At 36.4% G+C, this 17,014-nt stretch overlaps 1 protein-coding gene across 1 annotated transcript; it reads left to right on the top strand.

Moving 5' to 3' along the window:
* Positions 1-60: 60 nt before the first annotated feature.
* Positions 61-9,256, top strand: LOC107855203 (box C/D snoRNA protein 1). The gene is made up of 5 exons (XM_016700197.2): positions 61-415; positions 2,644-2,845; positions 7,416-7,484; positions 7,613-7,745; positions 8,401-9,256. The coding sequence occupies exons 1-5, from the start codon at positions 196-198 to the stop codon at positions 8,929-8,931; spliced, it is 1,155 nt and encodes a 384-aa protein (XP_016555683.1). The 5' UTR covers positions 61-195; the 3' UTR covers positions 8,932-9,256.
* Positions 9,257-17,014: the final 7,758 nt, after the last annotated feature.

The raw sequence follows: 17,014 nt of genomic DNA on the forward strand, positions 1-17,014 counted from the left end.
TTTTTTTTAACAAATTTATGGGACTCATTTATCCCTTTTTCTTAATTGGAAACTTAGGGTCTTTTGACTCATTTTTAATGTCATAGAACCCCTAATACAAACTCTTTGCGCCAAAACAAAACCCTGAAAGCAGAAAACTCAAGAATCACACGCACAGACAGAAAAAGAGTAAAAATCTCAAGGCTTTTGTGTGTAATGGAGGGGGAACAAGAATCAAGGCCTCAGCAAAATTCATCAGTTGAATGTGAAGAGTGCAAGTCGAATCCATGGAAGTACAAATGCCCAGGCTGCTCTATACGCACTTGTAGCCTCCCTTGTGTCAATTCCCACAAACAAAGGACTGCTTGCAGTGGCAAAACGTCCCTCACTCATGTCCTCCCTCTTTCTCAATTCGACGATAACCTCCTTTTATCAGGTCCCCGTTTATTACTACTATTTTTGGTAAAATGTTCTCTATGTATACGTGTTATAGGTGTAATAATTAATTGCCTTTCGTGCAAAAGTTTGTGTTTTTATTTTCATAACGGTTGTGTTGGAGCCAGCTTTCCTGCCTGACACCTCATATGTACCACTGTCCACCAAGGCTAGGAGAAACACCGTGGGGTGCAAAAGTTTGTGTTTTCGTTGTTTTGTTTGAAATCAATTCTTATTTTGATTATCTGGGGATTGTGTTTGAAGCTGCGGACATGTTTTCCTTTTTATTGGTTTGTGTGGAACTCGTTGCTTCAGAGTATTTTGGTGATATGCAGAAAGAGCTCTGTTGTTATTATCTTTGATTAATGAAGAGATTCTTGTTTTATGTACAACTGTTTAGTCTTCCTTTATCAGGTCATTATAAGTAGTTGAAGTTCACTAATTATGGGAATTCTTTACATTGTGTCAAATACGCATAACCAACGTGCGCAATTTGCATTTCAGGCTAGAGTTGAATTGCTTGGAAATTGATTTTTTGGTGGTACAAGTTAATTGGAAGGTTTTGTGAAACTTGGGTTCAAGTTTTTTTTTTCTGTTTTGATCAAGTTAATTATTTCAGTTCATAATAGCAAGCATACAAGAGGTATACCAAAAGAGGAGATACTTACAAAATATGGTTCTCTCCCAAAGACGTCCAATCCTCCATACAATAGGAACTACATGGGTGCACCAAAAGAAAAAAAGGCATCGGAGAGTACTCCTTAATTGAGCGGAGATATCTCCATCCCTTCAAAGGTTCTCGTATTTGTCTTTTTCTAAATGACACACAAAAGAGCAAGAGGAGTAACATTCCAGGCTCTGGTCTTCTTCTCCTTGCTCCACTCTTCCAGTTGAACATCATAGAAGGACTTGACAGAGAATATTTTGTTACTTCCGAACTCCCAACTCAAAGCACCTCAACTGGATCACATTGCTTGTAAAGTAAAGCTAGCAATCTTTGAAGCTCGTTCACCTTCCAATCCTATAAATTTCTTACGAATCTGAAATCCCCAGAAGTCCTATCCCCTTGTGCCCCCCTATCTTGATGAGCAGACAATTTTCTTTGGCAAGAGGTCCTATACAATACAAATAGTCATCCTTCCACACCACTTTTTCCCTCAAAAATTAACTCTATTCCCAACTCTAACCTTTTAAGCAATGTTATCTTTTAAGGCTTCCCATCCCTTCATTATTTTCTTCCACACACCACACCCAAAAGGCATAGTAATCATATTTGTTCTCCATCCTTTTCCCATTACTCCATATTATCCGCTATCACTCCTCTCCATAAAGCTTCTTGCTTCCCCCAAATCTCCATAATCATTAAGTACCTTGTTAAAAACCTTCAAGTCTTTAATCCTAAGCCTTCCCCACCTTTAGGAGCTGTCACAGTCTCCCATCAAACTAAGTAGAACTTCTTTGCCTCATCTGCAGCATCCCGAAGGAAGGTTCTTTGCAACCTTTCCAACTTCCCATAACAATGGAAGGTGCATTGAAAAGGGACATGCAATATGTGGGAATATTCAATAAAATGCTCTTAATAAGCACTTCCTCCCCTTCTTTGAACAAACTATCTCTTCTGCCACTCTTCTCTACCCTCTGAATGATCGGATTTCAAACGCCGTATTCCAGTCTTTACTCTCCAAGATATAAAAGCTGGTCTCCTTGATCGAGGAATAGGACCTTTATTTACTCTCAATTTGTCTCCCTCTCTTTCTGTGACCTGCGATTCTCATCAAAATCGTGAAACACAAACTTGACTTGAATTTCGTGGAATCTACTTTAAAATGATTCTCTCATGTCTTTTTTTTCCATGTCATTGCTTTGTGTTGAACTCTTTGCATTGGATCATTTTGGTGTAACCACTGTCTAAAGATTAATTACATTTGTTATTGACAATTTTATCCAAGTCTCTCTCTCTTTGATTGATGGCAGTTCATCCAAGTCTTTCTCTCTTTGATTGATGAAAAAGTCAATTGCTTTACTTTGATATTTTTTCTTGAAACATGACTTGCATCAGATTTAGTGAATGTTGTTGAGAATGTAATTGTAGCATTTATCAAGGTGTTTTATTATCTATTCGGTGCTCCTATTTTAGATTCATTTGTACTCAATGGAACAATAGGATTACTTCTTTGCCTTTCTCCTTCTGATTATGATGTGCTATTTGAGAACCTTTTGCTGCTGCAGATTATAATATGCTTGAGGATGTTAAAAGATTTGCTGAATCTTCTAGAAGAATGAGACAGAGGCTATGTGGCTACGCTCATTTTAAGCTTCCTTTACCTCTTAAAAACCTTCGTAGAGCTGCAACCAGACGCAGAACCAAAATACAGTTTCTGTCCAGTGGAATGTCAAAGAGAGAGAAAAATCAAACGTATTACGACAACAGGTGAATTGTTGATCCCAAATGCTTAAAGTTGCAGTGATGTTCTGTTCTTTGGTCAACTAATCATCTTTATGGTATTTATTTCTCTGCTTTGATTATAGTATCACCAGTTTTACGAATCCATTCAAATGACTTGATTTGGATCCCGGAAACTGAAGAAATGGAGAACTCCTTCCTCTGCCAACTTGTCTGTATTTTCTTAGTCAAAAAATGAAACTCTGGAGGTTCTCATCTTCCATGTCATAAAAGCAGAAAGTTCGTCACTGGCCATTTGGCTTAATTGTGTCCTTAGCATTTGACATTCTTTATTTTCCTTTCGCTCTTCAATTTCCATCTTTTGCCTTGTTTAGAGCCACTCTAGTAGCATCTGTGGAAATCATTTTATCGTACTTGTTCTGAACTACGTAATGACTTGATCCTCTTCACTGAGGTATGCAGGCAACTTAGAGTTCTATTCTAAGCTTGGTCACCTTAAGATAAACTAAGGTCCTTTTCCAACACAGTAAAAAATGTGTTTAAACTACCAACTCTTGATTGTTGAAGTGTTGAAAAAGAAGCAAAATTAATGAGAATGCGCAATAAGGCGAAATGGAAGGAATTTATTTCTGATTAGAATTTTTACTGTAAAAGAAGGAAAAGGAAAAAAAGTGTCTCTAGTCTAATCTAAACACAATTTGTAATTGATAAGGTTTTGATGCATAGCTTCTGGACACTCCTTTTGTTTTCTAAATTAGAGTCGTTAGCTGGGCTACACGGTCATGCTCCTTTCCAACAACCGAGGCTCTTAATTTGGCTTCTTCAACTTCATCCTCGGTAGCTTCTATGAGGACTTCTAAGTTCTCTTTTTTAGTGCAACTTTTCTATCTTCTCTTTTACCTTATCTAGGGATTGACAAATATATGGCACTTCTTCAACCTTTTCGTGTTCTTCAATCATGGCATTTGTAGGATGTTCTCCATTCTCCAACTCCCAAAAACAGCTATGATCTTGAAGTTTCTTCAACCTTATCGAATAGAGTCGATCGTGCCTAGCCATATGGAGCAGCAAATTTGAAAAAGGACGACAATGAGTTCCTCGGAGAAATTTCCACATCCTTCCCACCCATTATTGTGGCATGGATTACTTGGACTTCTTCAAGCTCAAAAACACGGTCTACATCACTTTCGAAAGCTTAATCTAAATCACGATTCAAAATATCAAGATACACTCCTTTCTGTGGTTTAGGACAACTATTTTTCCATCAAGCACAGATATTGCAACTGTAGGATGTTTGTGTAAATTAGAGCATGATTTTGCTCTAACTCCATCACAAGAAATAATAATTGCCTCTTCCTCTGCTTTAGCTGTAGAAGATGATTTCCTTAGGTCCATTCTGGCTATACACTCATCACTATGTTGCTGTCTTCCTAATTGCAATGCTCCAACACTGTTTGGCTGCATAAAAAAGGAGGACAAACAATTAGTCATGTCATTTTAGGTATACTCGGAAGGCTGAAAGTTTTAATCGTTACCTTTATAGTAAGAGCTGTCATAGTCTTAGAAGGGCTACCAGAGCTGTCAAGAATCTTAATGATAGGCAAATCAATGTTCCTAATCTGCTTGAAGATCACTTCACTCACTTCCAAAAACAATCTCAATGATTGTTACCACTCTCGTCTTGAGATACAATAGATACACCTAATGGAAATGAACTTTTGCCATCTTGATTAGTTTGAGCATAAATGTTTTCTCTTTGAAATCCTTCACGTAGCTGGGGTCTTTGCCTTTGTACAGCCCAATCACTATAAACTTCAAAATGGAGGCTTGTCGATCACTAAAACCTCATTGCCATGTTCCTGAAGATTATTAGTAATTGAATCGGCAACATTTTTTCAAGGATTGCTTGTTATTCTTGTGAGCTAAGAAGGCAGAGAAGTGAGGTTCTTTTCACTCTAGCTTGTTATTCTTGCTTTTAGAGATGTTTAAGTAAAGAATTAAGTGATATGTTTGCACCACATTCTTCCACACTGTGTCTCCTTTAAAAGAGTTACTGACCTTGGCTAGCTTGACTTAGAATCTCATATATTTGTGGCCTGTCCTGCATCATTAGGTGGATGATGCATGAGAAAGTAAATTGCCTAATGTGGGAAAAATTCTCTTATGTTAAGATCATAAGATCAGAGGTTTGTAGAAGGGCCTAATGATGGATATTGTAACGCCCCAAAGTTTCGGGGCTTGTCAACCGGCAAGACTGTGCGTGCCAACTAGACCGCACCCCTGTCAGCTATGCAGGCGGCATGTGCTGAAGGAATGAGCTGAAGTTGGAGATGAGACAAAGGGGCATAACAAGAGGCAACAAACATCTATATATGTTGCATGACATGTCCTAAGAGCGCCAAGGTGATTTGAAGAGGGCTTGGTGTAAGCCCAAGGGGGTGGAGGCATGGTGAGGACCGTGTGCGGTGTTCGATGTCAGCGCCGTGCCATTTTGAGCTATAAGTGGAATCTAAGGATTCCGGTTTAAAGTGTTGATATTTAGGGTACCTTATGTATGCTTACCAAATTTGGGGTCATTTGAAGTCTGTTTGGATAGGGGCTTGACTTGGCCAAGGTCCAATGGCATTGTCGTAATTTGCTGATTGGTCCGAAGGCCATAACTCGTTCCATGAGTATGGGAATGGGATGAAACTTCATGGAGGTGTGAAGGAAGTCAAGAGAAAGGAATAGGAACAAACGACACCCAATTTGGAGGTCGGATGGATAGTCTAAGCCCCAGTATGATTCTCGGGCAGAATGATGTCTAGTGCCAGACATTGGGATTATTTATTTTAAGCATATATAAGGGGGTATACATGGTGACAGCCTACCAGTCTCCCCCGGGTGTGTCGACAAATGGCCACCCCAAGTGTGCTGTCTTGAGGGACAACCTCAAGGGCTTGCCTTGGCATGTCAAAGGAATGCGCAAGGTACTCATAGGGCTCGGGAACCCTATGGTCAACACAGGTCGGGTGGACTAGCGTTGGGCGCCCCGACAAGGCTAGGGGTTGGCTATATGAATCGACATGCCCCGCGGGCTGTCTAAGTGATGGAAGGATGACTCCAAGCCGATAGAGCAATCGAGATACTCTCCCCAAGAGACTCGTGAGCTGACTTGTGAGCTTGGCCAAGGTTCAGCCAAGCGAGCAAGGGTCCGTTGGCCTAAACGCGCAGTTGTGGGGCGACACTGTGCTATGGAAGTTGGATGCAAGTTGCGTGGGCTATGTTTGTCTATGCCATAAGACATGAGAGGGCATGACTAAGGAAGACGCTTGAGACAAAGGCCAAGGATCGAGGGTTGCCCTGCTCGGGCAAAACAAAGGCCAAGTGCACAGGCACAAGGCGATGCCAATCTTGAGGATAGGACTGTGCATGCGATGGCGATGCTCAGGCCCAGGCGAGGGACGAGTATGTCCGTAGCCATCCCCAGGAGCGCATATGGATGAGATCCAAGGATTGAAGGTGCGCCACAAGAGTTGCTTATACGTTGTCCATGTCAGCCGACATGTTGATAGAGCGGCACCAAAGGGAGCAAACCTCTAAGGTGAGCTTCCCACAGGCACGAGATCGTGCTAAGGACGTGGGAAATGAGGAAGGTTGGCCCATAGTCGGGGGAACCATGGGCGCCGCAGTGACGCTGACACAGTGAAGAATGAGCCCATGACAATATGCTTTGCTATATGTCCTCCAGGTGATAATACATTTGGGTGCCATTACCACCTAGGTGAGACGTATTGGTAGGTTTCTGTCTGGCATATGCAGCATAACTCTTGTATTTAGAACACGTATGTGAATGATAGGGCATGCATAACATATTTTGTATTAGGTGCAAATATGTGATTGAAGCTTATGGTCCATATAGCATTCATCGATGGAAAAGGCCTTTTCTAGTGGGCCTTTGATAAATATATTCTTGTGCTTCCTTTCATGGAAAAGGCCTTCCCTAGAGGGACTTTGGTAATATGCTCCTGCTGTTTGTGTTGAAAGTATTTTAGTGGATGAGTTTCTTGTCTCGAAGGAAAGTTAAGAGTCATTTTGTCGGTCATTGGTGGAAGCGTGTCTTTGGAACATTGCATAGCCTGAAGAGGGTGGTGTTCTACCTGGACTTTTACTGAGCGGAGGCAATTTCACAATGAAAGGCTATGCTTGTGACAGTTTGAGAAGTAGTCAGATGTATATTATAGCTTACCTAATGTCCTATGAAGGATTTCTTTAGTTACTTTCCTGACTTATATGTGTGATGCTCTTGATCAACTTCTTACTACCAAGTTTTTGTTGCTGTAGCAATGTCTGATTCCCATGTATCTGTTCTCTCAATTTTAACATTCTAGGGAGTGATGGAGAACTCTGCTATAGTTGAGCTTTAGTTAAGATTTGATTGCTGATTTATCATCATCATTATCAACAAGAATCAGTATATCGCTTTGTCTTTCGTTGATGTTCTCTTCCCCTAATCATTGTGAATCAAAGATATGGGTACCCATTATCTTATGTTGGTATGTCTTGGTATATATTTTCGGAAATTATAATGCACAACACTTTTATGTATTTCTCCCAGGAATAAGTTCATATCTTGGACAATTGAATGGCGGTTTAATTCAACAGATGTCGTGTTGATTGACCATGGGTAAATGCCCTAAACGAACTTTATCCTTTTGTTTACTAAAGTATTCTCTATTTAGAAATAGTATTGATCTGCATATTATTAAAACCACCTTGAGAAGCTTTGAGCAGTTATAATTGCTTTCGTTGCAGAGTACGTGAAGACACAAGTCTCTTCTCTGTGCTTGAAACTCATCTGAAGCCTGGCCCCTGGAATCATCCACTGAAACAATTTTGTGAAGAATCTTTGGACTTTCTTAAACTTTTCATTCGCAAACATCCAAAGGTCTCTCTCTTTGTTTTGTTTTAAACTTTGTTTGATATGATCATGTTCTCGAGTACACACAGTCAAAGCTGCTATATGAAAATCTGTTCTCTGCATAAAGCTGAGTACAAAGTTCCAACTTCTGGATAGAAAGACATATATTCAGACAGAGAATACTCTTGCCTTTTAAGTTGCTATATGAAATCCGTTCTCTGCATATAGCTGAGTACAAAGTTCCAATTTCTGGATAAAAAAGACACACATTCAGAGAGACAATACTTTTGCCTTTTTTAATTCTGTTCTAAATTCCAGGCGTGATAACTTCAGTTAGTAGGTCATTTATTTTAGTGTTAACAATCGGAAGTACATAATCTTCTATTTACATTGATGCTTGTGTCTTGTGTAAAACCATTATCTTGCTCTTCTTTGCATGCGATCTTTTACGAAACACTGTTCATGTTATTTTTCTGAAAGAGACGTCCTTTTTGAATAAATTGGCTCTTCGTCCTGTTTTATTATAACAATGACATCTGTCGGAGCATGTGCTGCATGATCCTGGATGTTTATTAAGCACTGTTTGAGTGCTTGATTCTGCTTACTCATTCACTTATTTCTTGTGGGTAAATTTTTGCTCTTTTTGTTTTACCATTAATGTCTAATATTTATTTGATTGCAGGGATCAAAATCACCTTTTTATCAATTAAATATAAAAGCTCCATTGCGTGAGCAACTAGCCAATAAAGTTATTTTGGAGTACCCCGTCATTTATGTTTTTCTGCCATCACACAGTTATGATTTTGAAGTAATCAAATATTCCATTCCTCGAAAAGTTGAGCCAAAAGCGCCAGATTGCAGTGATAGTCCAAGTCCAAGAGGGGTGACGTTCAAGGAGGAGGATATAGGGGATGGTGGATCAACAGACCCACGCATTTCAGATCTCTTGAATTGTGCCGGGTTAAGTCTGGCATCCCAGACCTCTAATAAGCCATTAGACACATTATCATTTGTCAAGGGGACCACATCTTTCTTTAACAGACATTTTAGTGAAGCTGATCAAGACGTAGTTGGTGATACATGCATAACTTTTGATTCAGAAGTTTTGTTAACGAAAGAGAAGGATCTGAGTGGAGAAATGGATTGGTCATTGCTGGGTGACGTTTTGCCTGTGGAAGATGAATTAGAGGAAGGGGAGATAGCTCCAGTTTGATCACATTGTCCACCTTAGTGGTGTTTCCAAGATTTGCCATGTCGGATTAAAATGGTTCTCTTTGTATACCCACTGATTCATGTAAGGTGCAGTATTTGTTAGCTTTGCTGGGCGACGAGAATTGGTTCCTGTACAACATCGATTTTACATGGAAAAGAGGTTCATAATCTGATGAGCTGGATAGAGTGTAGTTTCATTTTGTAGATTTTACGTAGAAGCAGTGTACCCTTTGTCGTTCAGTTATCAGCAGCATTCTTGGTTCTATATGGTAACTTGTTCCACAATCAAGCAATTTTAAAACTATAGTTAAGTGTCCCTTTCACAATATATGTTGTGAGTTGTTTTTAATATATTTGATATCAGTATTCTCTTTGTTGAGAAAACTAAGTGGGAAAATTAAGTGGGAGGTGACAAAAGTCTTTGTTTACGCCAGAGTGACTCAAGTGATCTATTTTTTTTTTTCTTTTTTGAAAACCCCAGGAAACGACAATTTCGGTCACTCTATGGTGAGTAATTTGTGGTAATTTATTTACTGTGCAATAACTCACAAACCACGCAGGTGTAAACAACATTAGGCTAGCTCCAAGAAATGAGTTCATGGCTGAGCGGCAAATAGAAGTTAGATTCGATTCCAGGTCTCCCACATGAGAGACTCACCTTTCAACCACTCAATCATGTCCTTACAAAGTTTTTTTATGAAGTGTCAGAATGGAAAAGATCAATGTATTCCCTTCGTTTCTAATTAGTTGTCATCCTTACTAAAGTTAGATATTTCTTAATATTTTTCGTTTAAGAAAATCAATGATTAATTAGTAATTTATTTCCACTTTGTAGTTTAGTCAGGTTACCTTCTAGTTAATGTTTTTCTAAAGAGGCATAATTAGTTAGATTACCTTCTAGTTAATGTTTTTTAAAGAGGCGTGCAACTTAAAAAGGTGGCAGTCAAAGGAGAGTGCAAATTAAAAAGGTAACAACTAATTAGAAACGGCAAAGATACTTGACCAAGTCTTTAGGAAGTTAGTTGTTAGTTAGTTTCCTTTATTCTAGCAAGTTTAGATAGTCTTACAGATTATTAGGTAGTAAGTAAATCAGTGGGTTAGTGGACCTAAATGTTAGATTTTTCAGTTTAAATGTGAGCCTATTTATAGGCAAGTCTCTTTACTTTCATTATGCATCAGAAATAAAAATATCACTGCAGTAATTTACTTCTCATTTGCTCTGTTTTCTGTCCACTTTCTCCTTTAGTTTTCTTTTTCCTTTCCAACAAATCTGGTATCAAAGCCAGGTTTCTTTTTGAAATTGAGTGAATCGTGAGGCTTATATCAATTGAGTATTTGAGTGGAAAGAAAGAGAAGGTGTGAGAGCAAAACAAAGTGGCAGTGAATTGTGAGGTTTCGCAACCCCTCATGCCAATTTTTACTGGTGAAAAGTATGAGTTTTGGAGTATCAAAATGAAAAATCTTTTCAAATCTCAAGGGGTTTGGGAGCTGGTGAAAGCAGGCTTTGTAGATCAAGCAGGCTCTGACAAAGAGGCAGACAAATTGAAAGGGATAAAAAAGAACGATGCCAAAGCGTTGTTCCTAATTCAACAAGCAGTCCATGACACAATTTTTGCAAGAATTGCAACAGCAACTACATCTTCGGAGGCATGGAAGATTTTAAAGAAGGAATTTCAAGGTTCAGCTAAGGTGATTACGGTAAAATTGCAGACTTACCGTCGTGACTTTGAAACTCTTTCTATGAAAAGTAATGAATCTGTTCAAACTTATTTGTCTCTTGTTAATCAAATGAAGTCTTATGGTGAAGATATATCTGAAGAAACTGTTGTAGCAAAAGTTTTAAGGAGTCTTACTCCAAAATTTAAAAATGTTGTTGTTGCGATAGAGGAATCTCATAACTTATCTGATTATACTTTTGATGAACTAATGAGTTCTTTGCAAGCTCATGAAGGGAAGATCCTAAGGTCATATGAAAAAAATGAAGAGAAGGCATTTCAGGTGAAGGGGGAGTCCACTCATAAGAAAGATAAGCTAGAAAACTTTGTAAATCGTGACCGAGGCAGAGGTGGCTTTCGAGGAAGACGTCATGGAAGAGACCAAGGAAGAAGTTGAGATAGAGGAGGATCAAATGAAGAGAAGCAGAACAGAACGTTTCTATGCAACTACTGCAGAAAACTAGGTCATAAAAAAGTTTATTGCTGGCAAAAGCAGAGGATAAAAACAGCTAAGCAAGCTTTGCAGAGGAAAATAATGATGAAAGTAAGCTGTTCATGGCCCTTTATTGTGAAAAAGAGACTCCTAACGATGTTTGATTTTTGGACAGTGGATGTTCCAACCATATGTCTAGAACAAGATCTTTGTTCAAGGAGCTCGATGAGTCCAAAAAGTCAGACGTAAGGCTAGGACACAACAAGAAGATTCAGGTTGAAGGCAGAGGTACTGTTAACATTATGACCAGCCAAGGTAATGCTAAAATTTTAGAAGATGTGATGTTTGTTCCCAGTCTATCTTATAATTTACTTAGCATTGGACAATTAATGATTAGCGGATACTCAATTTCTTTTGACGATGGTGTTTGCACTATTAAAAATAAGAAATCTAGGAAAACGATTGCTAAAGTTCCAATGACTAACAATAAAATGCTTTCTTTCGAAGTTTCAATGGTCGAGAAATGTGCAATGGTAGCTAGTGGTGATAATGAAACTAGACTATGACATCTGCGTTATGGGCACTTAAACGTTAATGGGTTGAAGTTATTAAGTCAAAAGAAATTGGTTTTTGGATTGCCAAAAGTTAAGAATCTTGATTTTTGTGAAAGATGTGTTTATGAAAAGCAAAGTAAAAAGATTTTTCCTGTAGGCAAGTCTTGGAGAGCTTCTGTTTGTCTTGAGTTAGTTCATGCAGATTTGTGCGGTCCTATGAGTGTTGAGTCCTTAGGGGAAAGTCGATACTTTTTGCTTTTTACTGATGACTATAGTCGTATGAGTTGGATATATTTCTTGAAATTTAAATCTGAAATATTTGACAATTTCAAGAAATTTAAATCTTTTGTTGAGAGGCAAAGTGGATGTAAACTCAAAACTCTTCGGACAGATAGAGGTGGTGAGTTTATGTCTATAGAATTTAGTTTCTTTTGTGAAGAAAATAAAATACATCGGGAGCTCACAACACCTCATACACCGGAGCAGAATGGTGTAGCCGAACGAAAGAACCGCACAGTTGTTGAGATGGGCAGAAGCATGATGGAAGGGAGAAGTTTACCGAAATATTTTTAGGCTGAAGTTGTTGCCACTGTTGTCTATTTGTTGAATATTCCCCCCACCAAGGTTGTATATAATCAAACACCATATGAAGCTTGGAGAGGTAACCAGCCCAAGGTAAGCCACTTATGTGTCTTTGATTGTATAGCTTATGCATTGGTAAATTCATAAGATCGACGTAAGCTTGATGAAAAATGTGAAAAATGTATCTTTGTTGGATATATTGCACAATTCAAGGCTTATAAGCTATATAATTCAATGAGTGGCGAAATTACGGTCAATAGAAATGTTGTGTTTAATGAAGATGGAACTTTAATTCTGAAAATGAAAGTTCAAATATTCAATTATTGCCTTCTGATGATATTGTTGATCAAAAGTATGTAGCAGTTCCTGGTTTGGCAGGTCCATCAACTACCTCATCAGTTGCACCAACAACTTCTTCAATATTAGAAGAACCTTCAGCTAAGCCAACTCCATTAAGAAGATCAATAAAGGATAGAAACCAAATCTCAGATATGCTGACAGTACATCTTTTACTTTTGCTTTACTTGTTTCAGATCCTATTTTCTTTAAAGATTCCGAAGGAGAGGATAAATGGTGTAAAGCTATGGAAGAGGAGTTGTCAGCTATTCAAAAGAATCAAACTTGGGACTTGGTAAATTTGCCCGAAGGAAAGAAAACTATTGGGATCAAATGGGTGTTTAGAACCAAATATCATGCAGATGACAGCATTCAAAAACACAAGACAAGTCTCGTCGCAAAGGACTATTCTTAACAATAAGGTATCGACTTCAACGAAACTTTTTCTCCTGTTGCCCACTTTGAAACTGTGAGAACTTTTTTAGCCTTGGCTGCGAAATAAATTGTCTAGTGTACCAATTTGATATTAAATCCACTTTTTTAAATGGTGATTTGAAAGAGGAAGTTTATGTCTCACAACCTGAAGGTTTTGTAGTTAATGGTAAAGAAGATAAGGTTTATAGGTTAAAAATGGCACTTTATGGCTTAAAGCAAGCGCCACGAGCATGGTGCGTCAAAATTGATTCTTATTTCCAGGAGAGTGGCTTTGAAAGGAGTAACAATAAGCCTACTCTTTATATAAAAAGAGGAGGTAAAAATAATTTTCTGATTTTTTGTCTTTATGTTGATGATATGATATATATGGGTTCGAATGAGTCAATTGTCACTGAATTTAAAGATTACATGATGAAGAATTTTGAGATGTCTGATTTGGGACTGTTGCATTACTTTCTTGGTCTTAAGGTGAAACAGGAAGTTGATAGCATATTTCTTTCACAAAGAAAGTATGCAACAGATCTTTTGAAAAGGTTCAATATGGTAAATTATAATGTTGCTGCTATTTCGATGAATATCAATGAGAAGTTGTGTCGTGATGATGGTTCTGAAATGACAAATGTGTAGTTGGTGGTTTGAACTACTTGTCTCATACAAGATCAGACATTGCTTTCTCTGTCGATGTCGTATCCAGATTTATGCACAATCCATGCAAGCTTCACCTTGGAGCTGCAAAGAGAATACTGAGATATATCGATGGGACATCAGATCATGGAACTTGGTATTCTAAGGTAACAAATTTCACATTAGCTGGTTTTACTGATAGTGACTATGCAGGCAACATTGATGACAGAAAGAGCACCTCTGATTTCTTGTTTAACCTTGGATCTGGAGCAATTTCATGGAGTTCAAAGAAGCAGGAAGTAGTGGTCTTATCAACTTCAGAGGCTGAGTATATTGCAGCAACTTCTGCAGCCTGTCAAGCATTTTGGTTAAGGACACTTGTTGCAGATTTTAATCAGAAATCAGCTGGTGCGACTGAGATTTTTTGTGACAATAGATCTGCCATTGCGATGACGAAGAGGCCAGCTTTCCACAGTAGAACAAAGCACATAGATATTCCCTATCACTATATTTGAAGTCTTGTTTCTACTGGAGAAATTATTTTGAAGTCTTGTGATATAAATGAGCAAGCATCAGACATCTTCACCAAGTCACTTCCGCAAGCAAACGAGTTCTTCAGAGGTCAACTTGGAGTTTGCAGTTTTGAATCAAGGGGAAGTGTTGAGAAATGATTCAAAGATACTTGGTCAAGTCTTTAGGAAGTTAGTTGTTAGTTAGTTTCCTTTATTCTAGCAAGTTTAGATAGTGTTGCAGATTATTAGGTAGTCAGTAAATCAGTGGGTTAGTGGGGACCTAAATATTAGATTTTTCAGTTTAATTATGAGCAAATAGGCAAGTCTCTTTACGTTCATTATGCATCAGAAATAAAAATATCACTGCAGTAATTTACTTCTCATTTGCTCTGTTTTCTGTCTACTTTCTCCTTTAATTTTCTTTTTCCTTTCCAACAATTAAACCATAGCCTAATACACCATGTAGTATATAGGACTAAAATAAAAAACAGAGAAAGAAAAAAATCAATAATTACGAATTCCATCTGTATGATTAAAAATAAAATTGCATTTGACTAATACTATCATAACAACGTGGTCATAGATCATGACACAAAACTAATTAATATGATAAAACTTGATTAGGTTTGATATATACATCGTGCAGACGTGTGTGTGTTTATTAAACATGTTGCTAAGTATATAGTGTTATGGCATAATGCAGAATCAAGATTAGTTCAAATCAAAAGAAACCAATTAAAATACAAGAGCCTAATCAGCATTAGCAGACATTATTAATTTAAAGAAAATCTGGATATTTTTTCTCTTAAAAAAAATATCATTGTGATTTGCTAATTTGCTACCTCCTTTTCCTTTAAGTAGTTTATGCAGAAAAGTTTTTAGGCTTAAAATTTATGTATAAGACGTTTAATAACTTAATTAAGTATAAATAACATAAATATCAACCCATTTGAAAATAATTATACTCTGTTCCACTTTTTTAATTATTTTACTCTCTCTCCCTATTAATATACATAACATAGCATTCTGTATATATGTTAGGATTTTTGTAATATGTTTAGGGAGTTCGAATTTTTTGTAATATTGAAAATATAAGTTGTGTATTTGTGTAATTTTTTTACTTAATTAAAGTGTCCAGCGGATATAATGATCCATATAATTTACAAAAGTGTTTGAGGATCTGCAATATACGCATGATGATATATAATTGAAGTGTTCGATTTAAAAATTGCGGCGGAATGGCAAAAACTCTTTCATCTTTAATTAGAGATTTCGAATTGAAATTTGAGTATAAAATTATTTTGTTAGAAAAGTGTTATATCCCATAACAGTTGGACTTTTCAAAGTGAATGATCTAGAATTAATTGGGCCCCAAAAATAAATTTAGAAAGTGATTCTAAATTTGTAAAAAAGAAAGATCAAATTACGTAGCTAGGGTTTGCGTATTTAGGGTAACATGGATAACCCAAAAAATGTTATTTTCTTTAGCCTAAAATAAGTGAATTTTTGTGCACATTTAATAAATGAAATTAGACATAAATTATATTTTACTTTTCATTTTACCTATTATATTCTTAATGGTTTAATCGATAAGAATTATTAAATTACAACTCTACCCTTCGTATGTATACGATGAAACGATCCATCCAAGACCAATTCTCTCTTTATCTTGTATCTCTGTTTTTTCTCATTCACGGACAGTGACCTTTGAGTGCCATCATGTACTTTTTATCATTCACTAGCGTTATATACTCACTTTTTAAAGTTTTACTTTATCACTTTTAGACTTGACATTTTAATTGACATAACTATTTTTTCGTGCCATTTCTATTAATTGATATTTAGTACTATTAAGTTTTAAAAATTATTTGAGAAATAAGTAATTAATATTAGGATCATTTGAGATTTTTTTGTTTTAATATTTTCTATGTTAAAAGTGACAAGTAAAAAATACTCCCTCCATTTTAAAAATAATGACTTACTTTCTTTTTTAGTTCATTTAAAAAAGAATGACATTTTTCCTTTTTTGACAATATTTTAATTTCTACTTTTCACATGACATATTTAGGACCACAAGATTAAAGAATATTTTGATACATTTGACACAATTTTAATTTAAAGCCACAAAATTCAAAAGCTTTCTTTATTTTCTTAAACTTTGTGTCAAGTCAAAATAGGTCGTTCTTTTTGAAACGAAAGGAGTAAAATTTTATTTTAGAAATGAGTGACAAATAAAAAATTAATGGAGGGAGTATATACGCAAATCTTTGATATGTTTGGCTTTTATGAAACTTGTTGACTTAATCTAGTGCACTATATAAGTGATTCTTAATTAATGAACGTTGCTCTTTCAGTTTTAAAATAGTTGGTTTTTGTTTGAAGAATATTTGTTTCAATTTAGTTATTTTTTTTTATGAAATTAATAGAATGTAATTATGTTCTTTCGGTATTATCCTTATCATTAAATAACTAAACAAAATATGTACTTAAATGTATATTTTTAAAATATAATTAATAAGACTAATTTGCTATAAAAGTCCCTAATAAATTATTTTCTAAGGTGTAGTATCAAATCAACAAGGATTAACTATTCTGAAACAGAGGAAGTATTAATTATTGATGATTCTAACAACTGAATTATTCTCTCCGTCCCAAATTAAAATGACACATCTATTAAGAAAATAATGATTAGTAATGTAACTTTATCATTTTACCCCTATTAATTGTGTTATGATGTTAGTTCCAATATTGATGGAGTTATTATATGGTTGATACCAAAGCACTTTTTGCATAGATAATTAGGATTATTTGATTACCAAAATCTTTGCAACATTTTTCAAGATTTGATAATTCAATACTAGTAACAAGAAGTAATCAATTACTAAGGGGTCGT

The sequence above is a fragment of the Capsicum annuum genome, chromosome 1, assembly GCF_002878395.1.
Source record: "Capsicum annuum cultivar UCD-10X-F1 chromosome 1, UCD10Xv1.1, whole genome shotgun sequence".
NCBI classification, from domain to species: Eukaryota; Viridiplantae; Streptophyta; class Magnoliopsida; order Solanales; family Solanaceae; genus Capsicum; species Capsicum annuum.

Excerpts from the sequence above, each read along its gene's own strand:
- LOC107855203 (XM_016700197.2), top strand. The coding sequence starts at position 196 with ATGGAGGGGGAACAAGAATCAAGGCCTCAGCAAAATTCATCAGTTGAA. Across the intron at positions 2,846-7,415 it reads CAAACGTATTACGACAACAG|GAATAAGTTCATATCTTGGA; the intron begins GTGAATTGTTGA and ends TATTTCTCCCAG. Across the intron at positions 7,746-8,400 it reads TCATTCGCAAACATCCAAAG|GGATCAAAATCACCTTTTTA; the intron begins GTCTCTCTCTTT and ends ATTTGATTGCAG.